At 39.8% G+C, this 24,596-nt stretch overlaps 2 protein-coding genes across 2 annotated transcripts in view; one reads left to right on the plus strand and one right to left on the minus strand.

Moving 5' to 3' along the window:
- LOC148127321 (uncharacterized) overlaps nt 1-22,513 on the minus strand; it is a 30,519-nt gene extending 8,006 nt beyond the window's left edge. The window contains exons 1-3 of the mRNA XM_087926861.1: nt 22,453-22,513; nt 2,822-2,981; nt 453-542 (exon numbers count right to left, since the gene is read on the minus strand). Of these exons, the coding sequence (XP_087782987.1) occupies nt 453-542; nt 2,822-2,953 (222 nt within the window). The 5' untranslated portion in view covers nt 2,954-2,981; nt 22,453-22,513. The remainder of the gene's footprint in view (nt 1-452; nt 543-2,821; nt 2,982-22,452) is intronic.
- GADD45G (growth arrest and DNA damage inducible gamma) lies at nt 8,620-10,971 on the plus strand. The gene is made up of 4 exons (XM_026703938.2): nt 8,620-8,942; nt 9,140-9,277; nt 9,472-9,685; nt 10,232-10,971. Exons 1-4 carry the CDS (start codon nt 8,890-8,892, stop codon nt 10,340-10,342), a joined length of 516 nt encoding a protein of 171 aa, XP_026559723.1. The 5' UTR covers nt 8,620-8,889; the 3' UTR covers nt 10,343-10,971.
- Nucleotides 22,514-24,596: the final 2,083 nt, after the last annotated feature.

The following is a 24,596-nucleotide window of genomic DNA, read 5'->3' on the forward strand; positions in this document are numbered from 1 at the left end:
ACAGTCTTGACTATTCCGCCTGTATGTTATTTTCTGATTTTTTTTGCCAATATGTAAGACAAAGCATTTATTTGTTGAGATTTGAAGTTGCCATTTGTTTGACCATTCTGATACATAGTCAAGGTCTTTTTGAAGGGTAGCAGTATGTCGGTCACATCCCATGACCACAAGATCACCATTTGTGACATTCTTTACTGACTTTCTATAAGCAAAGCCAGTGGGGAAGCTGGTAGGAAGTTGCAAATGGCAACAACATGATGTCCTTGCTTACCAACCTGCAGTGATTTGCTTAACAATGGCAACTGGAAGTTATCTGACATTGTGCTTTATGACCACAGCACTTGGCTACTGATCCCAAGTTGTACTGTACCCTGAGGGCTACCATTATATGACTGATACAATCATTGCTCTGATACTATTGGTTTTCAAATGATACAGAAGTATAGACTCACCACAATTGTTTCTACTATTTTTCCTTTTTCTGCCAATGGGCCATAGACAGTATTCATGGCATTCAAAAAGTTGATAAATATATCAATGCCCTGAAAGTTACAAAAGTTAGAATGTTAGTCAGAAAGTTTAAAAAGACCAAAGTATGCTTTCTATAATTATTGACTATATTGGGTTGAAGTTGATGCAAATTTTTGCTTTCTGCTATGGTAAAATCTCTTTCAGCACAATCCAAGTCACAGAGAAATTGCTTATACGCATTGCTTTGGAAAGTGGAGAACAACATGAGTTTGCATTTTGGTCTAAAAATACTCCAAGACAATGTTTTAAGTACTTCCTTCCTGAACTGTGGTGGTGCAATGGTTAGAATACAGTATTGCTCGCTAATTCTGATGACTGCCAGCTGCCAGCAGTTCGGCAGTTCAATTCTCACCGGCTCAAGGTTGACTCAGACTTCCATTCTTTTGAGGTTGGTAAAATGAGGATTGTTGGGGTCCATATGCTGACTCTGTAAACCGTTTAGAGGGGGCTGAAAAGCACCGTGAAGCGGTATATAAGTCTTATTCTGTTGGAGCTATCTGATTTAAGATTTGAAACACAGAATTCCTTGTTTGGGTGGTAGAGAATTGAGCAAAATTAATGAATAAGTCCACCATGTGCTTTTGACATTTTGCCACATATAACTTCACAGGTGTATTTAATTACCTACCATGTTTCTCATAAAATAAGGCTGAGCCTTATTTTTTTTTTGACCCCTGAAAAAACGGCCTAGCCCTTTTTTGGGGGGTGACTTAATTTTCCCCCCACGCGCACCCTCGCCTAGGGCAGAAGGCAAAGCGACGGCAGCAGAGGAAGCAATGGCGGCTGACAAAGGTCCTGCAATGCAAAGTGCCCCGCTGTCACTGAGGCCGACATTCATGCTGCCACCGCCCACCCACTGACCTGGCCTGCAGACAGCACCATACCTGGGTCTGCAATAAAGGCACTTGGTGGAGATAGGGAGCTGTCCATGGTCTGCCATTATCGGCTGTTAGGAGCGGCTGGTGGCGAGGTGAGTCTGCCCGCAGGCCGCTCCTAACGGCCGATAGAAGCCGCTGGTGGCAAGGCATGGCTGCCTGCAGGACACTTATAACAGCAAGTTCCCACCACCCTTCCCTCCCATTTCGCATGCTTTAAATAGGCCCAAATTTTGAGGGCGGGGCTTAATTTCACATCATGCCTATAAAACAATGCTGAGCCTTCCTATTGGTGGGGGAGCATGTTGTTGGAGAAACATGGTATTACAAAATACTTTAAATTCAATATTAAGAATGATATTGGGAATATACATGATCTAGTGCACAGGTGTCAAACTTGCGGTGTCACATGATGTTTTCCCCTTTGCGGAGCTGGGGTGGGTATGACCTGTGTGTGGTGCAACCAGCCCACAGGCCGCCAGTTTGACACTCTTGACCTAGTGGGAAAAAATGAAGACACCCTGGAATACGGCAAGAGGAATGGAAGAATGGCTAGCATGGCTCAAATCATTTTCCCCCAAACTTCAAAATTTTATCTCTTATATAATTATACATCAAAGAGAGCACAAGAGTTACAACTGGTAAATACACAGACAGTGCAGACAATTCAAAACCCAAGATGGCAATCCCCACTGATGTAGAACTCTGACCTGATAGTCAACAGAATATAAAATCTAGCTAATTCAGCCACTAATCATCATCTAAAATCAATTGAAAAATGCCAAATGGGGAATCCACATTTCAATGCTGCTGTTTGGCAAGAACTCAATCACCTCAAATGACTAATGCCAAATTTCACTGACCACACGACATTCCCTTTGTTGTATTAGTGTCGACAGTTTAGCAGCAAATAACTGCAAAAATCTCACCCAACCTGAATTAACCAGTTTACCGGAAGGAAGAAGGAAGCAAGCTTTCCCACTTCCTGTTGCAGAACCAATGCAGACTTTTCCCTTTCTGCTGCTGTTATTACCAGAAAATCAGAAATCTGCTTCGCAAGAGGCAGTTGATCCCTCTACTTGGCTAAGGAGAATAGCTGCCCAAAATCTGACCTGCTGCAGCTGTAGGTAGGCATAGGTTGACACTTGGCTAGTAGCCAAGTAGCTAATATTCCCCCCCCCCCCCAGCCCTATTGTTACTTCTACTATACTATGGGTAGAGATACAAATGTACAGAAGTGATGCTACCTGAGCCATATCAGACACCTGTTGTGAATTATGTAAATTATGTCAGTCTAGAAGGGATGCATATTATATAACTTGCATCCCTTGTGCAATAATTTCATGACATGTGTGCTGTTAACTTTTCCATTCCCCAGAACAGCCACCCATTGTCAGAGTTTTTTTAAAATATACCTTTTCTCCATTATTTATCTGGATATCAGGGGAATATGCTGGTGGAATTTCTCCCCCATTGTCCTGTTGGCTGATGAGTTTTTCTTGATTATTTTTTCCTTCTTTCCGAAGTGGGGAAACCTTTGATGTCATTTTACGAAAGAAGGACCACACTTCTATCCTAGAAAAACAAGGGAAGGGGATGAGCAACTTGATTAACTTCTGTTAATGCACTTTCATCTACTGTACATGACAGCAATTCATTTGTAATTCAATACCTCAAGTACAATGGGAAGATCCCAGTGGCTTTTTTGCAAATGCTTCCTCAGGATTTGAGATTGTGGGTATGTCACTATCTCTAATTGTATTGGGGTGTATCTCCACAGAGAGAAAAACTCCTTATTAACTGGGGGCTGTCAAAGGAAGCAGCTACTGGGGAAAAATGTATTTGAACAGACATTTCAGGCTCTCTATGACTGTTATTGCTATTATCTCCTTTTCCACACTGCTCTGGAATATAGAAGCCATAAAAAAAAAATTGTACTCACATTTTATGTATCTTTCACTGTCTTGTCTTTCCAAACCAACCAATCAACAAACAGACCTAATAATAATACTTATAACATGATGAACAAATAGCTGTAAAAAGGTAATGTGATAAATCAAGGAAATAAATAACTGCCGTTATGAAGAAAATTAATAAATAAAAAATGCATACATACATACATAAATTCAAGCATCCTAGCTAATCAGCAATGATGAATATGTAACAACATATTAAAAAGAAGTCATTCAAAAGCTCACAGATCCAACTGGCCCAGAAGACTATCAAAGGGCCACTCTGGCCTTGGATATGCCAGAAGATGATTTCACAATGGAGACCTTCTCATAATGGTGACACAGCAGAAAACAGGTCACAATAGCCTTACCAAGATGATACAACTTTAATCATTTATCCTGTTTAGCCCCAAGCTTTTCTTTTTTAAAAAAAAACATGTTCAGGGTGTGTATGAGTGGTGGGATTCAATTTTTTTTTTTACTACTGATGCTGTAGGCATGGCTTGGTGGACATTGCATGGTTTGGGGAGCATGGCTTGATGGCCGTGGCAGAGGAAGGATACCATAAAATCTCCATTCCCACCCCACCCCACCAACTTGTTTTCCAGCTCTGTTCTCCTATGCAGGACAACAAAATAAGACTCAGCCGATCAGGCAGAGAATAGATATGGGTGGGGCCAGTCAGAGGTTGTATTTGCCAGTTCTCTGAACTACTCAAAATTTCCACTACCGGTTCTCCAGAACCTGCTGAATACCACCTCTGGTATGATCACTTTTTGTTATGTCTCCCTCTTTTCTATGCTCTAATGACTAGTGTCTAATCCATATTATGATACTCCATTTTTTTTTGCATTGGGCAGAACTGACTTCAAGTAGGGTGGCAAAAACTGTACATCACACTTTTATAATGAGTTGGGTAAACTAAAACATGTTCAAAGAAGGGCCCAGAAGATGATCAGATGCCCGAAAACTATGTCCTATGAAGAAATTAAGGCAGTTTCGCCTTGAGAAGACAAGACTGAGAGGAGGCTCATCAAGTTCTTATAAAGTATCTGAAAGTTTGTTATGTAGAAGGTCAACATTTCTTGGAATAATTGGTTTAAATTACAGAAAGGCAGACTCCAGTTCAATTGGAACATTAACAGTAACCAAATTCAACATTGGAATCAAGTGTCCAGTGTGGTTGTCTGTTTTAAGATATTTTATTACAATTTGAAAATTTAAGTTTGAACAGAATTAGAAATTAGGCTTTGCTGTAATTCTAATATCAGGATGATTTTCTCTGAATAATTATATTACTTATTAATAATTACATTTATTTATTTATTAAGCACCCCCTCTTTGGATACATTCAAGCATGCATCTATTGTATATGTTTTAGGTTGGAAAGGTGCACTGAGTAAGAAATTGGATCTGATGGCCTAAAGGCGGTCTTCTGTTTTCTGATTCTATGAAAAAGGCATATCCACTGATTAATGAACTCAGAAAGAAATGTGAACTGAATGCTTCATTTTTTTTCCAGTTGAGGTTCTATTAAAGAAAACCAGCATTCCCTTTGTTTTTAACCCAGATGCTGGTAGGTGTATTATATTCAACAGAAAGGGAAGATATATGTCCATGTTGAATGTATTATTTCCTTTTCAGTGCTCTAAAACTGTTTGCTAATGGCCCTTTTATAGCCAGAAAAATGCCGACTGAGGAAAAAGTCATTTGGTGACCTTTGAAACCCTCCTTTTATGTCATTTGTTTTAGGTCAAGCAAAGCATACGGTCTCTGAACAACCTCCCAGCTGTTCAACCTACCTCTAACTCCTTTTAAAGTGCTATCCTTACTGTTTGACTGTTGTGGGTGGAAGAAATCAGATGCAGCACTTCTTTCTTAGATGAATGAGCCAAACATAAAATTCTCTCCAGCTGGACAAATGGCTGAGCTTTGTGTAATATCACATGTTGTGCTATTAATCTTAGTTACGTACTTTAATTGCTTTTCCAGAAAACCAACTTTTCCATCTTCCAATCTGAACCCAGTTTACAAGATACTTAGAGGTGATCTGGATTTGTTGTTTTAATTTGTGGCCACTGGATATGCTATGCAATTTCATTATGACAGAATGGTATTGTGTATTGCCTGTATTTGTTTAACATGAGTAACTATGTTATTTTAACAAAACAAACAAATCGATCTAACAATTTCAGATTGATTATGTCAATCAATCCAAAGGTTAAGCCAAACCTAAGCTTGTAATTCCCAGAATTCCTCAAATTGCATTAAAGGACAGGTCCTCTTTTTCCATGATTATTAAGAGAGGCTTGATGAGGAACTGTATTTCAGAAGAGCCTGCAGTCTGAGCATAAACATTCTGAAGCCATGAGGATATGTGTAAAAATCAATATTTCAATAATTTCCTTTTTGTGAGCCTTTCTGGCTTCTTTTTCTTAAATTTGCATGTGATCAGGTATATTTCTAGACCCAAGGTACATGTGTAGCTAGTTACTGCAATCTACTGTGATTCTATCTTGCAATGTTTGCTACTATAATAAATTGTATACCTTCTTTGATATAAATATAATAGCATTCTAAATCTTTTTCTTTCTTTAAAATCTGTGTCTAGTATTCACTGTATTTTACTATTTCAATTTTTCTCAAGCTTCTGTTATAGAAAGTATCTATGCTCTCTTTTACAACTAAATACTCAAAATTCTCATCTTGACTCAAAAAGATAATTTGTAATGACTAAATTACCCACAACCAAAAGTTGTCCATTTCTAGAAGAGTATCCTTGATATGAGAGAATGAGTTAATCATCCAAAGATCCTTTCTCTGAAACAAGCACAAATCCATGACTTAATCCGCATGTCAATTAATTGAAAATCACCCTGTTGTCAGGGTTTTCTCCCCCATACTAATTAGTATTGATAAAGGCATGCTGATTATTACTGGCAATTTGGATTGCTTCTTTAAATATTTATGCTCTAAAAGCCATGTTATCATTCTGGAACATTTGGATCTCTAGGTTTCTCACATGGTTATTAAATTCACTTTGACACTTTATCTGTGGAGGTGGGAGACCAGCATGCTTCTCTCTCTCTCTCTCTCTCTCCCCCATCTTTTGCTGCTAAATGTCTGTGTGGTCTTTAGTATAATTGCTCTGATTGGGAGTTTCCACCTGACTCTCCTTTTGGAAAGAGTGCTGGCTAGGACCAGACAACTACATAAATTGACTATATTAACTTGTGACATTACTTACCTTACTGTAACTATGTAATTGCTATACTCTTGGGAGCCTATTTTCAACAGAACTTGGTTATGATTTTGTAAGCTAAATTGCATCCAGATTTTTTTTCTGGAAGCCATGACTTGTTATAACCACAAGGTGGCACAATTCTATTTGACATAGAAAGGGTTCTCCTTTCAAAGGAGCGGATACATAGAAACAGCTGCTTTCATGTGCCAGAACAAAGAAAAACCCAGAGTGTAGGGAGAATTTGCAAAAAGAGTTAACACGGGCTTTTTAATCTGCTGTAAGCAGGAAAAAAAGCCTGCATTTTTTTTCTTAGAAATGTGAGTTTTAGTCAATTATTACCATCTGAAAGATGTGCATCAATCATCCAGCAGGTAGCGCTGTTAACCTAAAATTGCTGAATAAAGAAACAATTGGATGGTCCCTCTCTCTCTTATTAATTGCAAAGACTGCTCTTCCAGCCTGACCAGCAATCAATCCATTACTTCAGAGGAAATTATACAAGCCGGCCAGGACAGTATAAAACTTGCACCTTTGTTCCCCAGTCATCCATTCACTAATATTGGAATATTTAGCCATCCTGCATAGTATACTATCCACTGATAACCTCACTGTTCAAGACAGGGGTGGGCAACCTGTGGACTTCAACTCCCAGAATTCCTGAGTCAACATTTTCTTCGTCCAAGATATGCCTCCCATCTTCCTAGCTGATATACCTTATTACAATGAATTCTGTAAATAAATCATGGTCCCCAACACTTCCAAAGACGAACTTGGGAGTCCACCTTTTTGAGAACAGGTGTAGCCCTTTTTGCTATCCACTTTATCAGACTGGCCCAGTCAAGCGGAGAGGGCTACAGGCCAAGTGTGCTTAAACGATGTCCTGCAATGTCTGCTGAATGCGTGGCCTAGGGGCAAAGACAAAGGCTGATGAAAGCATGGCTGGGGCAAAGACAAAGGCCAAATAACCGAGCATTTTGAGAAGGAGACAGATCGCGTGCTCCAAAGGCCTCCAAATTCAATTGCACTTTGGAAATGTGTGTGTGTGTGCACGCAAGTGGAGACATTCATCAGGAGCAGATTGGCCGACCCAAGAGAGTAATGCAATTGTTCCCTCCCTCCCTCGGCCTTCTCTCCCTTCAGCCCAAAGCAAATCTTCAGCCAGTGGCAGGTGGACAGTGCAGCTATGAGGAGAAAGCCTCAATTGTCTGCCCTGCAAACTGCCACACGCCAGACCTCCGCTATTGTGTGAGGTCTCCATAGAAATGCAAACGAGCAGCGTGTGCCTTCCACAATCTGCTCACAGCAGCAGCTCATTAGGCATGCCGGACTGGATCCACTCTCATTCTGGTGAACTTTGCAGGAACTTCCCCTTTGTTGCCCCTACTCCCCACCCCCGGCTGCGTTCAGTCTCCACTTGTAGCAAAAAACCTATGTCGGATTGCTTCTGCACACACACACACACAGAAAAGCCCCGCGGCGTTTTAAGATCCTAGCCATTAGAAACCTGAGCCCTGGGACAGATGCAGAGGTGGGGACCCTCCCCCGACGGAGTGCCCACGCCTCGTTCATTTAGCTTGGGTTTGACAACAGAGCAAAATTACTTGATTTGGGTACAGGGTGGAAGAGGCCCTTTGCAAAGGGAACTTGTTCCTTAACAAGAAAGAAATACCCTGAAGGAAAACTCGCAGCGCGTTGTTAGCGCGGCTGGCGGAACTTATGCCCCAAGTTGCCCATCTAAGACCAGCTCCTTTCTTTGAGTCATCCGCTCGTCCCTCCGCCCGCTTCAAAGATGAAACTATGTCGGCCGCAGTCTGCCCAGTAACATCATAACAAAAGCAGCTGTGGCGGATTCGAGGTATTGAAATCCCCCGGGCCCCTTCCATGCCACTTACCCGCTCTCTGCCCACCCCCACCTCCCGCCACAAGGCCCCCCCTTCTCCCACGTGGCCTCCCGGCACGAGCCGGGTTTACCCGACTGTCGGCTTAACATAACAATACACGCTAAGCTCAGCCAATCAGAAGAGGCGAGATTCCGGCAGCTGCCGGCACGGTAGCTCCGCAGCCCTTATATAAAGGGCGAGCGCGGCTCCTCGGCAGTCAGACGCGATTGGGACTTGAGAGGAGAAGGATTACCTGATACGGTTTCGGCTTTGGGGGTGGTTTTTTTTTCTTCTCTTGTCGAACGGCTTTCCGGAAGATTATTATTATTTTAATTTCCCTTCGAACTGCGGAGCCAGCCCTTGTGTGGATATTTTATTTTATTTTTCCCCTTGTCTTTTGGACCATTATGACTCTGGAGGAAATTCACAGCCAGGAAGCGATGCCTGAAACGAGCGACAGGTAACTATCCGTCGGAATTACTTCTGATGAAGCTTCTGAGCTCCCGGGGAAAAGACGAGAACGAGGCACTCTTGGATCGCGGGAGGCGGGGAGGAATCACGCGCGAAGCCGCCTTAGAGTGGCGAGGCTGAGCCGTTGTAGCTCCGGCTCCTTCTTTCCCGACACTGACCGGTCGTTCTCCCCGCTTCTCTTTGCAGTAGCACCACTAGCAGCGCTAGCGCAAGCGGAACCAGGATGCAGAGCGCCGGCAAAGCTCTCCAGGAGCTGCTCGTCGCTTCCCAGCGCCGCGGCTGCCTTACCGCCGGCGTCTATGAATCGGCCAAGCTGATGAATGTGTGAGTATCCTGCTCGATCTGCGCGGTGTGTTGGCTGGGCGCCCGTCGTTGACAGCCCCAACAACGAGCCGGCCTTTAAACTGGCCAGCTTGGTCTTTGGGCTTGTAACCTCCTTCCACTACCACAACTCCCCCCCCCCTCCGTGGTTGGAAAATATCCCCTGCTAATCTGCTTTTCCCCTCATTTTTCTGCAGTGATCCAGATACAGTGGCTTTCTGCGTGCTGGCTGCAGATGAGGAAGACGAGGGAGACATTGCCCTCCAGATCCACTTCACCCTCATCCAGGCTTTCTGCTGTGAAAACGACATTGACATTGTGAGAATAAACGACACCCAGAAACTGGCTGCCATCGTGGGTGCCGGAGAGGAAGCTGGGGAGCCCCGAGATCTGCATTGCATTCTCATTACGGTAAGTGGGTTATTTTTTTTGTTTTTTGTTTTGCTTTTTAATGGTATCTGCTTAGAGAGGGGGCTGGTCTCTAGTCTAGCTTGCAAAATTTCCCCGTATGTTTGTGACTTTTTAATACTTGACCTTTATGCAGAGATTAGGTAGTGTGTGGGATTTCCCCTACTTCTCTCTTCCTCCCTCTACCCTGGGAGTTGCTTCTGAGGCATTAGCTAGTCATACTTCTCAGGCAGAATAGTGACTGCCGGAGCAACTTTTTGAGCCTTTTGGATATATATATCTCCAGAGCCATAACTGAAGGGTTTCTAGCAGGTAGATTATTGTCAAGGGAACCAATTTTGTAAATTGACAGCCCTGAAATAGCATGCAAATACTGAGTGATTTTAAAAGTACATTGGTTTCCATACAAAAGCATTACAACTGATATTTGGGATATTGTAGTTTCTTTTATTATTACAAGTAAGGAAAACATTTTTATATAAAAATACTAAATAGTTTCCAGTTTGACAGCTTTCACTAATAACTTCTGTATTTATTTTTTTATTGTAGAATCCCAATGAGGATGCTTGGAAAGATCCAGCCTTGGACAAGTTGAACTTGTTTTGTGAGGAGAGTCGAAATGTGAACGACTGGGTGCCCAATATTGCCCTTCCTGAGTGATAGAGGCTGACCATCCAATGCATAGAAGAGGTTCACACCTTTTGTTGCATTCCCTCATCCTGGAGTTAAACACATCTGGGCAACCCAACAAAGTGGCTGATTCTGAGGATCAGCCTAGTCAACAGCTTGGATTAAGTCGCTCAGTCAGCACACGGTGGGATCTTGTGGAGAAGCGAAAAGAGGGACGGGATGGCTTATTATGCCAACAGGAAGTCCCCACTAAACTGCAGTGGTAAGGAAGCTGGCACGTCTGGAGCTGAAAAAGTATCTCATGTTCTTAAGGAGCAGAAGAAAAGAAAAACTTGCTGATTTCCAAGTGAGATAAAATGTTTGTGGTAGCAAAATAGGGGAGAAAGTTGGAAAACTGGATACAGGTGGCATGTGAACAATATATGGACACTAAATCCAGAATGATTGATGGGGTACTTAAAAGTCCCCAAAAGACTCTGATAAGCATAGTACACACTGGCACCATTGTATTGATATAAAAAGTTCAATGAAGACTGATCTGTCAGGAGGCTTTTGGACTATATATTCTGCATTGAAGATCAATTTTGCAATAATTTTTAATTTAAATTGATATTGCTGTCGAAGATGTTATATATTTTGTAATAAATTTTGAAGATTAACCTCTATGTAGTGATGGTCTTGCTTATGAGGGATGGTGGGGAAGTGGAGTTGCAATCAAAGTTTAAATGAAGCAGATGGGGATGTTATTTATTGACATATGTACATTGACATATTCCTATATATATATAGGAAATTCCTATATAATATATATAGGAAATCTTCAAAAGGTGTAACAGGAGGTACTCCAGTATTTGGGATCGAGGCACAATTGTCTGATACAGTCTTGAGCTGTAAACTTGTTACTTTTTAAAATAAGAGTGCATTTTTTACCTACAGTGTGTAGCTCCAGAACACTGGTTCAAATGTATCCCTTAGTATATACTATGGAAATAACCATAAATAAATCCCTGAAATAAATTTAGTTATGATTAAAAATGAATGGGATTTCTGTAAGTGAACACAATACCTTGTATACCAGTTAAAATTTTAAGGTTTGGAGCAGCACAGTTTTGTTTCATTGGCTGGAAAGATTTAGGCAGTGAGTGGCTGAACAAAGGAAATGCCTTCCACTGAAGTGACTTGACCTTTCACCCACCACACATTGCAACAGCTGCTTCTCACAACAGCTTGCAAGACGAAAGAGCTACATGTTTAATGAGTCCTGCTTATGTAGGTCGCCTTTGTTGTGCACTTGAGGGCACAGCACATGTTACTAGCCAGCTGAACATTCAAAACACTGAAGGAATAAAACATTACAAAAATGGTTTTGTAGTATCAGATGCCTGACATTGACATGAGCACTGTTCATTCAAAGATAAAAGCATTGGAGAAATGTTTCATACCCATCTTTCTCTTCAAACACATTTTATCCTGCACAGTTGATTTTCGATAGATACAAGCAGACTTAGGCTTGAAGCATTGGATAGAATTGCACTGGAAATATGCAGATGGAGTGCCAAAAACTTGCAACTGTTTTAAAGCTGCCTTTGCTCATTTGTCCATCTGCCATTTGCTGCAACAAGAGAATCACTTCAGTTTCTCAGTTGCTGGAAGAACATTTTTAAAAGACAAAATTGATAATCAACTGGACGTTTGATTCTTCAAAGATGGTTTATTTGCCTTAGCATTGTGGTTTGGATTCGATACTACTATATGCCAATTTTAATGAAGCAATAAACACACCTTTTCACTGTTTTTTAATCAATAGAAGATCAGCCACATCTTAAATATTGTGTAGTAGAACTCAAAAGAGAACAGCATCGTTAGGTGCCTTTTGAGAATGAATGTCATTTTCTTTTTCATTTCTTCATTTCACTTCAGGAAATGAGCACTGTGAAGCTATCTCACCAGTGCCTGGTATTATTTATCCTTACATTTGGACCTGAATAGCTGTTTGCATCTTGGGGAGAAAAATCATTTGCAGCCCTGGCATTTAAAACTATTTCTGGCATGCTTGTATATATCACATTCCCTATGGTGCCATTTGGTATATGCTTTCACTAACTATGAAAAACCTTTTAATTGGTGTTGCAGCTGACATAAGGAAAGGGCACTGCACCATGTAAACAATATACACACCAATAGTTTACTGTTATCCCCTTCATATGTAGTTATGATTCTGTGTGTGAGTGTCACCTGGTGCCATCAAGTGACTTGACTCATAGTGACTATCTGGACTAATCCCCGCAGTTTTTTGGGGCAAAAAACTTTTTCGCTTCTTTCAGAAGCAGTTTGCCACTGCTGCTTTCCTAGGGCTGAGAGAGAGTGACTGGCCCAAGGTCACTTTGTGGCTTTGTGGTTAAGGTGGAATTAGAAACTCATGGTCTCCCAGTTCCTAGCCTGGTGTCTCAACTCTCTTGCCAGACTGGTTCCCTATTATAATGTAAACTTTGGTCACCTGAATTCTGCAGCATGCAAGATCAAATGGATAATTTATATCAGTAAAAGACTTAGTGAAGTGAAATTCCATTAGTTCTTGATAGTCAAGCTGAATCTGTGCTACAATTAGTGAATCATATTTCCTATATAGGAACCAATAAATTTAAATACAGAGATTCTGAATCATTTCTTTCTTGTACTACCAGTTGTGGTGAAGTTCAAAACTATTCTAAAGCCTTTTCACAAATGGCTACAACTAAATATTCAACTGGATGAATTTGCTGAAGTAACTCTTTGACCATGCCTTAGGCAGAAGATTGCATAGGAGACCTCAGTTACTTTTAGGTTGATAAATATGTTTTTTCAGGGACTTTACAGGATTCTGCTAGTTTGTACATTTGTCTTCATGTGGTCTGTACCCAAAAACTAGGGAAAAACAAAACACTATCCTGGAATAACTTAATGTAGAGCATCAGTCAAAAGCAGTGGCCTTAAATAACTTAATAAACTGTTGAGCTGATAAGATGGAAAGAAGACCTTAGAACAAAGCAGGCATATTGTGTTACAACTGGAGAGACAATTTGTTGTGTACACTAGTTATACTTGTCAAGAGCAAAGTTATTCTTCATTTTACTATGCAGGAAAGCAAAACAACATTCAATGAACATGCTGCCCTCAGGTGACACTGTTTCAACCACGTGACAAGATGTACTATAGAATAGGTTGGTGAATGGAAGATCAAAGCTGTGGTTGTTTTTCTTGATAAGTCACTCCAAAATGTACTAGCACACTAATCCTAGAACACATCTATCTATTCAACAGAAAACCCAGGCAGTTTGATAAGCTTCATTGGACCTCATACACATTTTGCATTGGAGGTGTCCCCAAACCCTTAAAGCAAAAGTAGTAAATATACAGGCTTTCTTATCTACATGTGAACTCAACAACCCATTTCCTTAGTTATTGCTGAAACCCATCATCCCTAACACTTGGCTGTACTGGCTGAAATTAACACATAACTGGACTTCAACAATGACTACAATGGTTTGGTCCTTCGTTCCTGTTTTTACTATAAATATAACAGTAACAAAAAATGCAACAAAAAGGTGGAAGTCCAGGGAAAGTGCATTGAGCAGAACAAATCTCTTTACTTTGTCTTTACTGGCCCAATGAAAGCTTTTGACACTAGACAAGGAAACACTCTGGGCCATCCTGAGACTATGGATGCCCAAGGAAAATTGTGAAAATTGATTCAGCTATTCAGTGATGGAATAACAGGACCTGTTCTGTTATTCCACCACTGAATAGCTGAATCAATTTTCACAAATTTGAATAGCTGAATCAATTTTCACAAATATATTAGCTGCATCTGCCATTTCTAATGCGATGAAGCAGGCTTGTGTGCTAGCCCCAGTCCTGTTCAATCTGTTCTTCCTTGCAGGTTGTGACATGCTGTCCAAGGGCTGAAGAAGGAACTATATGTCAGGTTTCTGTTGGTGGCTGTTTCTTTAATCTGAGCTGCTTTAATGCACGAAGTACCTTCATAAGGTCATTCAAAAAAACTTCCTTTGTTGATGACTGTGCACTCCTGCTGTACAAGACAGTGTTGTACAATTGATACTGAACAAATTCTAAGATGCTGTTATGCTCTTCAGTCTAACAACCTGAACAAGACTGAACTACTTTACCAGCACATGCCAAATATCAACCTCATAGAAGCAAAAATAATTGCTGATGACATCCAGCTGTCATATGCATTACTTCAAATTCTTGAACAATTGGTCTTTGGACAAATAAATGGACTCCAAGATCAGCAAGGTCAGTCAGGCTCTGGGACAACTGCATATTAGAGGACTCAATTAACACAACATTTGTATCGCCACAAAGCTGAAAGTCTACAATGTTATGATGATCTCTTCCCTTCTATATAGACACAAGTCTTGGATTCTGTATCAATGACACATTACACTGGAGAAATTTCATGTGTGTCCCGTGCTCCATCCTTGGCATTTGTTGGCAAGACTGTCTCTTCAACATAGAAATCTTGGATTATGCAAAATCCAGCAGCATTGAGTCTCTGATTATCAGAGACCAGGTGCAGTGTGTGGGGCACCCCATTAGAATGGATGAGCATTGTATGCTTCACTATTTGCTCTATGGTGTATTAGAGACTGGGAAGAGGCTATATAGAAATAATGGCAGCAACAATGTGTCTTGCAGAATACTATATACTATACTCTCATATTTTCAGTAACATTCTTCCAGTTACCCACATGTGGCAGCAGATTGGGAGATGCTATTATTAAGAGCCGTGGTGGGGCAGTGGTTAAAATGCAGTACTGCAGACAACTTCTGCCTGCTGGCTGCCATCAGTTTGGTAGTTCGAGTCTCACCAGGCTCAAGGTTGATTCAAGCTTCCATCTTTCCAAGGTCAGTAAAATGAGGAACCAGATCATTGGAGGCAATATGCTGACTCTGTAAAACCACTTAGAGAGTGCTGTAAAGGTCTGTGAAGCGGTATATAAATCCAAGTGCTATAGCTATTGCTATTATATGGAAACAAAGTGTGTGTAATGGCAACATAACTAGGTGGGCTGGTGAAATTATATTTAGCTTTCAGATATAACTTTTCCAGTCCTGCTGATAATGCTATTATGTTGTAGGCTTCTAGATCTACACATGGTGGGATATGGAATCAGATCTCTGGCTGACACCTTGACATGTAGAATATCATATTAGAAACTGTGTGGATGTATTTACACAATCTACTTGCCTCTTTATGTAAGCAAATTGCACCAATAGAACATGTAGTACATGCCTATAAATGCATTTTATCCAATGACATGTTGGCATGTGGGGATGCATACGTGAAATGCTGCATGCCCATGACTTCCATGATTGATTCCAAAGTGTGTGTTGTAGAGCAGCTGTGATTTGATTATCAGGATAATGTTTTTCCCCACATGTGCTCTCAAGCCTGTGCCTAATCCAATAAAAGGAGTAGGCAAGAGTGATCAGGGTTCTCAATACCACCAGTATCAATATCATCCTCAATAAATGTCAGCAGCAGAAGTGCTATCAAATTACACGGTGTCTTGATTCATATCACTGAATAGAAGTGTGTCTTTTGACCTGTATGATCAGAAATGAGATGGGAAGGATAGCATCTACCTTCTCAGCTTATTACATGGACCCATTGCAAACATCCATTAATACAAAGACTTACATAAACTAAGCTCATGGAACCCCTGCATATTGTAGGGCAGGTAACAACCAGTAAGAACGGATCTCTGGTATGCTTGCACAATATTTTATTTTATCCTTCAAAGTGTAATCAAGTATGTCAGGAAATCTGATTTTACAGATGGAACATTAACTGAAGGAAAACAGTGATGTTTGGGCTCTGTGTGCGTTTACGCATATGTGGATATACAGTACATTACCATGAAATAAATAAAGCCAACGACATACTGAGAAAAACACAAAAGGATTGTGCAATAGCAACTTATCCCTACCTTCTGGATATATTATTTTCTGTTATTTATCTCCCTGAAACCAAAGCTAAGGCAGAGAGTAATGTTAGAAGCAGCAGACCAATGTTTTCAACCTTGGCAACTTTAATTAAGATGTGTGGACTTCAACTTCCAGAGTTCCCCAGCCAGTAAGCAAAGTCCAACTCTAAATCCGCTGATCACAATGGCATGCAGACTTTGTCTCTTGGACAAAGGCTTTAGAGGCATTCCATACTAGTGAATTGGTTCATTTATTTAGCTCTGTGCATACCACTGTCCTTAAGAATCAAATGTGAAGCTTCTCTTGGTCAGTTGTATCAAATCTGACCGCAGAAGAGATGACGATTTTGCCTCCTGAAAAGAGATAGGGAGGAGAAGTTGGTAGAGGGAAGGGAGGGAGCTCTACTGACTTTAAATAATTCACTACCTATCTAATACGGTCATCTTCTATGTGTCATGATTTTTTTTATTTTTTCATAAGTCCAATGAAGCATCTGATTCCTTATTCTACCCCAAAAGGGAACAAACACGTCATGCAAGAGAGTGTTTTGTTATTTAACTTTAATTGGTTCCATTAGATTTTTTTAAGGGGCTATCTAATGTGGTATCCAAAGTCAAGTTTCATCCCATCTCCAGATATTTTAATCAATTAATAAAGATGTTCACTGCATTATTTATAAATCTTTAAATTACTTGGGTACTGCTTTTCTTGTTTCATCACTTTAATCTTTTGTACTTCAATTATTTCAGTTTCTTATATATTTGAAGCATCTTACTATAAATTTTATCAAGTGATTATGCCCTATAATAATTAGCTTTGAAATTCAGCATACAGATTTTTTAAAAATGAAATAAATTCATAAGGACAATACAAATGATCAGAAACTGGTCATCACTCCTTATTCACCCCCTATTAGAATAGCATAAATCTGCACAATGGATATTATATTTTGTAACTAGTCCCTAAATCAGCTTTCCTTAAACCAGTTGCTGCCCTCCAGAAGTGTTGGACTAAAGCTCCCATCCTCCCTAGTAAATGCCACTAAAACTTGGAACTGTGGACTATGACATCCGAGAAACACTGACATAGCAGAGGCTGCCTTTAACTGATAAGGAATAAAACAGGAAACTCCAGATGAGAAGATTGCCTTGTTTTCTTTTCCTGGCTTTGAATCGCAGTGAATGGATGTGTTAATTCAGATAATTAATAGCAAGCTCAAATCAAGTATCTACAAGTGCATGGTTTACATTAAGTTATTATACTACGGAAGCATGTTAGAAAGTAAAGTAAACATACCATAGTTGGGCTGCAAAAATCTGGAAATCCACTAGAAGAAAACCATGATAGAAAACTGGTTGGCCAGTTATTTTTTTCAGCCAAAATACAGATGATACTTTTCAGAATAACTAATCACCATTCTTCATGCTAAAGTCAAAGGATTAAACCATGCAATGTTTTAAGCAAGGTATGGATAATAGAAATAGCAATTAGACTTATATACCGCTTCATAGTGCTTTACAGCCCTCTCTAAGCAATTTACAGAATCAGCATATTGTCCCCAACAATTTTGGGTCCTCATTTTACCCACCTTGGAAGGATGGAAGGCTGAGTTAGCCTTGAGCCTGGTGGGATTTGAACTACCAAATTGCAGGCAGCTGACAGTTAGCAAGAAGTAGCCTGAAGTACTGTACTCTAACCACTGCACCACCAAACATAGCTGTACCCTTAAGGCTAATTCATAAATATATACATGTCATTGAGAGGTATACACTCTAAGGACTCATCTCTGCTTCCCCGCCCCCGCATATCATTGATTTCTCCAAGAAACTCAGGGCAGTGGGCATGATTCTCTCTCCATCCCCCTTTTATGTCTATTCAGATGGATACGATGGAGGCCCAACACAATCAGCCAAACTGAAATGTATGGCTGTACAAGGTGTGCACTTGTCTTCTCTGGTTTGGTGTACAAAGTACACCCATTCCTTTCCGTTAGTTTTTTTGATGAGGATAATGTAGACCTACCACATCTGGGCCACCAAAATCTGGACAATCACTATATGGCAGAAAAGTGTTAGAATTTTGTAATTTTTGTCTCGGCCGTTTGATGGTCATGCAGATTTTTGTAGTTCAGATATAGCAACTCTAACTTATCAGGACTGAAATTCAAAACATCTGGAGACATCACATTACCTCTTCCATCATGATCTCACTCATTGATGATTCATTACTGAAAATATTTAGTGTGTTATGTAAATACTGCATCTCTGATTAACATTTCACATCAGAAACCCAGCACTGGATTCTCTACCTGCTGACTGCAAACATTCCATCCTAAGGATGTTTTTCAAGAGTCCCATAAAACTTTAAACTTATTACGGACCATATGCAGCCATATAAATACCATAAATCCTTTCTTCTTCTAGCTTCATCTCTGCTAGATCTCTTTAAAACCATCAAATCGCATAGGAAAAATAATTGCCAAATATGCTATGTATGTTATTTAAATTCACATGATGCTGTAGCTTTGGACAATTATGATTTCTGTTCCCGTGTAGAAACCACTGTTTGCAAAAGCAATAGCTTTTCACTTTGATTACATTAACCCAAGTAGCTTGTGATGAAAACAAATAGCTTAGGGGTCCTGGATTTGACATCCAAAGATCCAGATGGCCTCCAAATGCAGCAAAGAATCTCTAGACGTGGTAGAGAAAATAAATCTAACAAAGTGGAGCCTATATTCTTTTTCCTCCATGTTTTTGGGGAAATAATCAGAACCAAACACAGTTCTTCTTTGACTAATCCTACCAGACCCTAATTGATCCTATCTGCCTTCAGACAAAGCTGTGTGCAATCTGATCTATATGGGAGGGAAAAAAAAACCCAAAAGCCTTGCTCATTAACTCCAACAGAGAGGCCAAGGGCAGCCCTAATAAAAGAATTGCATAGTAATCAGGTGAGAAGCGCGAACGTTCCATTCTCAGTCACCTGATGATCTCAACATTCCATTCTCCTTAACAAGAGACTTTCCCAGCTCTGCTGCCCCTCCCAAAAGGGCTGCTTTGCCTAACAATACAGTAGTATTTTACCCCCAGTTCACTACCTGTCTCCAAACTGACTAGCAAATAGATCTCTAGAATTTCCCACCTTGTGGTCCTCTGTAAGACTTTTGTTTTTCCATCCTTCGGGTTCTTCTTTCTTGTAAATCAACAGGTGCTCAACAAATGGCAATAAACCTGGTTATTTCTCCCCAATATTGTACTTTACTTCTGAATTACTCATAACACAGATTGTTTTGCTGCATCCAGTGGTCACCTCAATTCCATCTCTGTATAATTTTAACCCTTAAAAATGAGTATTTTAATTTAGCTCAAGTGATATGTGTGTTTTCTTAGTGATGAATATATACTTTAGAAATCAGTTCTTTGAAATCTTCATGAGCCCAGGAGAAAATGATAGCAGAGAAAGCAGAAAAAAACCCAGCCTCTTATTTTAGCTGAGAAAAAGTCCCTTGATTCCCCTAACATTTTACCCACCATAGCCACCTTGTTTTCAAAGAAATAAACAGGCTGCAGCCACAGATTCAGATTACCAAGCACACTTACATAAATCACCGAGAAAGCTTTCCCTGCCCTTCTCGGCAACTCCTGGAGCAAGTAATAGAGAAACTAACATTTCTTCTTCTCTAACATTTCTTAGTTTCTCTTTCTCTGAGCAGTTATGTGGCCTATTTTGCCTGTCAGAAGCAACTTCCTTCCAAGCAAGAGCTGCCAACGGATCTGTTTGTTCAGGGAGCATTTGATACCCAACTTTGATTTTTCCAAGTGTACAAATATATCAAACCTCATAGAGAAAAATGCAAACAACTCCAAGAATATTTGATACCTATCTACTCTTACTACTATAATTATTGCAACTTGGTTTCTGAAAGTCGTGGAATTCAGCATTAGCAATCACCGGGGTTATCCCTCCTCATTCCAAAGACCAAAAACCTCTTGCTGAGTCATACAGTTGCAACTTTCTTCTAATCAAAGTCCTGTGCCTTTAACCGTGGTTATCTGGCTGAAATTCTACAAGTGAACCTTTCCCTGCTCCGGAGAATGAAAAGCCGCTGCATGATTAGATTTGGCTCACTGTGTTGTTATAGAAAGGCCAGGAAGCCTAGAGAGGATGCAGACAGTTCAAACCATGGGCAATTGCCTTAATTGCCTTAGGGAGAAGATCAAGTCACTGATTCAAGTAGCAGAGTATTTTTACACTGACCAGCCACAGTTCTCCAGGCTTTGGGGCAGGAGTTTCTATTAAATTTATATCTTATCTTTGCTATTAAAAACTCAAAGCAGCAGGCATTATTTTTCCTACTATCCTACTGTATATTCCAATTATAAATATATACAGGCAGGAAATAAGTCATTGGTCAAAATTGCCCAGTAGGTTTAAACATGGCTCTTCACATTCCTGCCTTATATTAACTATGTAGGACTTGTCTTAAAATCACAAAATTGCATCTCACTTATTTTGACCATGTCATGCAGGGGAATTCACTGGAGAAACAAATTATATTTGGAAAAGTTAACAGTAAAAGGAAACCAGGCCCTCAAACCACATGGTGGCTGGACACCATAAAAGCTGACACCAGCCAGAGCATAGAAAAACACAAAGAAATAGTGCAAGATTAGAAAATATGGAGAGACTTTGTCCATAGAATCACCAAGAGTTGGACACAATTGGATCTATAACATTATCATCAAAGGTGGTATTCAGCAGGTTCTGACCAGTTCTGGAGAACCAGTAGCAGAAATTTTGAGTAGTTTGGAAAACCAGCAAATACCAGCTCTTATTGGCCCCGCCCCATTTATTCTCTGCCTCCTGAGTCCCAGCTGATTGGGTGGGTCTTCTTTTGTTGTCCTGCACAGGAGAACGGAGTTGGAAAGCAGGTTAGTGGGGTGGGGAGCAGAGGTGGTATTTAGCAGGTTCTGACCAGTTCTGGAGAACCGGTAGCAGAAATTTTGAGTAGTTCAGAGAATTGGCAGATACTACCTCTGACTGGAGATTTTACAGTATCCTTCTCCTGCCACACCCACCAAGCCATGCCCACAGAACCAGTAGTAAAAGAATTTGAATCCCACCACTGATTATCATCATCAGACTTGTCTTATTGATGGATAAGGACACGCACTTCATATAATGAAAGAGAGATGCTAGCTATAATTGAGTTTCTGTTGACCATGAAACTGTTGGCATTGAAAAAAATCCCCTATCTTTTAACCATTTTGCTACACTATTCTTGTATCTGGGAGGACAACACTTACCTCTTTTCTCTTGCATACAGCGGAACAAATACCTTTTCAGGAATATCCAAAGAACATATGTAATCTATGGCTACTTTCAGTCACGTGGCTCCTCTACAAAGCTTCTCCCTGACTAGGAAATATGATTTTTGTGACAACTCTCAATTATACCAGCATTATGATAATCACCCAAACTCCACATCTTCAGCTATAAAGATACATTGATTACAATCATCTGATTTTTATCGGAAATTGTTCCATAAGATCTTGGATTGCAAAACTACAAAAGGACAATTCACATTTCACTGTGATCTTAAACTAAGGGATTATAATATGATATTCTGGGGCCTCCACCATGTTTCCCCCCTTCCCAAATCTTTGTTGGAGCCTCCAAGGCCTCTGTGAATACTTCTGCTGAATTATTATCTTTTAATATGGCCTAAGAAAAATATTCAGTACATATACTTTAAGGCTTTTTGGCCTGATCCTGCGTTCCTATTGGAGTATAAATCCTATTATATATCAGAAAAAGACCGATTCTGTAAAGGTAGTCCTTGACTTAACAACCATTCATTTAGTGATGACCATTTGAAGTTACAATGGCTCTGAAAACAGTGATTTATTACCAGTCCTTACACTACAACTGTTGTAGCATCCTCACAATCACATGAATAAAATTCAGTGCTTGGGCAACTGGCAGGTATTGCAATGTCCCAGGATTATGTGATTCCCCATCTGTGACCTTTCCAGTAAAATCAGTAGAAGCCAGAGTCACTTAATGACTGCATGGTTTGCTTAACATCTGTAGTGATTCACTTAACAATCATAGCAAAAAAATAAATAAAATTGGGCACAACTTACTTCACAACAGCCTTGCTTACAAATGGAAATTTTGGTCCCAATTGTGATTGTAAGGACAACCTCTGCCTAAAAGGAAGGATTATATGGAAGAGGAACATGAAGTGTATGAGGTACATGTGATAAACAGATGAATTAGGAAGCGAAATGAAAATAAAACATATTGCATATTTGTGAAACTAAGAGCAAGGAGAAGAATATAATTCATTAAAATGAAAACGGCCTGCTCTGGATGTCATGAAAATATTCAGGAAAGTAATGTTTTAGATTTGATTATAAACAAAAAGCCTAAAGCCTATATGTCCAAATATATGAATTTACAGTGTTATGAAAATAGAAATCCATAGGCAGGTGATGACTGCACGATGTTGTTGTATGAATGCTGATAATAGAATAACTAGATTTGAGTTTGGGATAAATTGTGCAACATTCTGAAAGATGCGATGTGGGGAAAAAAGATATTCTGTTGAGCTCCATGAATAACTGAGAATGAGACCAGACAGATAAAGAAGTTGGGTCATTGGACCCAAGAATAAAAGTGAATGTTTACTTGTGAGCATTTAGAAAAAGTTTTGTTTATTTCAAATATGTGATTTGGAAAAAAAAAAAAGACCTGTTATTCCAACATACTAAGAGGACACCAGGATTAGAATACTAAGGATAAACTGTTGGTATAATAGCAGCTGCACAGGTCTGCACATATTAGACATAATGTTTTGAGGAAGATGTTTTCAATTTCCTTTGCTAGAACTCTCCATATAAAATGTTCAAAGCTTTCATTTAAGTTTAACAAAGACACAACCATTATTATGTACATATGCTGTACAGTACTTTCATTGACATAGTTGTTTACAACTCATCATTCATTAATTTGCACCCAGCCTACACCATTATTACAGCACTCTTCTTTGTAGAAATTTAATAGAAAGCATGTTTTACAATGAATAGCACAACAGAAAGACATAACAATAACATGAAATATAACGAACAATTGGAGAAATAGGTTAATAAATTAATTTTTTTGGATTCTCTTTGTAAGCCCAACCTGAGGACAGTTACCACCATGCAAATGAGCCATTAATAGACACATAGACATAAACAATATTTACATACTATGCAAAAGAGACAATCAAAAAGCCAAAAAGGAAACAAAAGATCGCCCCACCAGCAATCAACACCCAGATGAGCATAGATTAACTCCAATATTAACATCAGACTACCAATCAGGAAGTAAACAATACACTGATCAGGGAACTGCCAAAGAAACCAACAGTAAACAGTCCAATCAAAGAACTTCCAGATCACTCTCACCAACACTGAGCTAGCAAGTCACTAGAATATAATCTAAGAACACATCCCATTCATTCCAGCTGTGATAATGTTACCTAAATTGGATAATGAAATGTCTGCAAGAACATAACCAAGCTCAAAGAGCACCAAGGACCCCTAATTTCAACCTGGAGCTACAAATATTCTCCTTTATTGGTACCATCATACATACTTAAGACAATTGGTGCAGTGGTTAGAATGCAGTACCATAGGCTAATTCTGCTGCATGCTGGTGGTTTGATTCTCACTGGCTCAAGGTTGACTCAGTCTTGCATCCTTCCAAGGTCGGTAAAACGAGGACACAGATTGTTGGGGGAAATATGCTGACTCTATAAACTGCTTAGAGAGGGCTCTAAAAGCACTGTGAAGCGGTATATAAGTCTAAGTGCTACTGCTATTGCTCTAACCCAGTAACCATTGGAGATTTTGTAGTAGTTTGTAGTAGTTCTATGGTTTGAAAATGAAAAATGGAAGTTGGCTCACCAACATCTGAACCTTTTGTATGGAAATACTAGGTGGGAAAATGATCTTCATCATTTGATTTTGCTGTGAAATGGAAATTGTACCAGGAAGAATTTTGCTAGATACTCTTCAATTTAGTGTTTGTAAACAAATCTTTTGAAGAAGCCCTCTACTAGGTATTTCAATAGAGAGCAGCTGGTAGCCAACCACAATGTCAAGTTTCCTTCCCATGATAGCATTGAAGGTTATTCAAGGTCCTATCACTTTACCGGATAGTATGAACACTTGTAACATTTGTCATCATCACATGTTTCTTCTGGAATAACAAACACAACTTCAGAGGGTAGACTCTAGGG

The sequence above is a fragment of the Pseudonaja textilis genome, chromosome 2 (genome assembly GCF_049901715.1).
Source record: "Pseudonaja textilis isolate UNSWEBS1 chromosome 2, rPseTex1.2, whole genome shotgun sequence".
Classification (NCBI taxonomy): Eukaryota; Metazoa; Chordata; class Lepidosauria; order Squamata; family Elapidae; genus Pseudonaja; species Pseudonaja textilis.

Coding starts and splice junctions, on each gene's coding strand:
- GADD45G (XM_026703938.2), top strand. CDS start 8,890: ATGACTCTGGAGGAAATTCACAGCCAGGAAGCGATGCCTGAAACGAGC. Junction 8,943..9,139: donor ATGCCTGAAACGAGCGACAG/GTAACTATCCGT, acceptor TTCTCTTTGCAG/TAGCACCACTAGCAGCGCTA. Junction 9,278..9,471: donor TCGGCCAAGCTGATGAATGT/GTGAGTATCCTG, acceptor ATTTTTCTGCAG/TGATCCAGATACAGTGGCTT.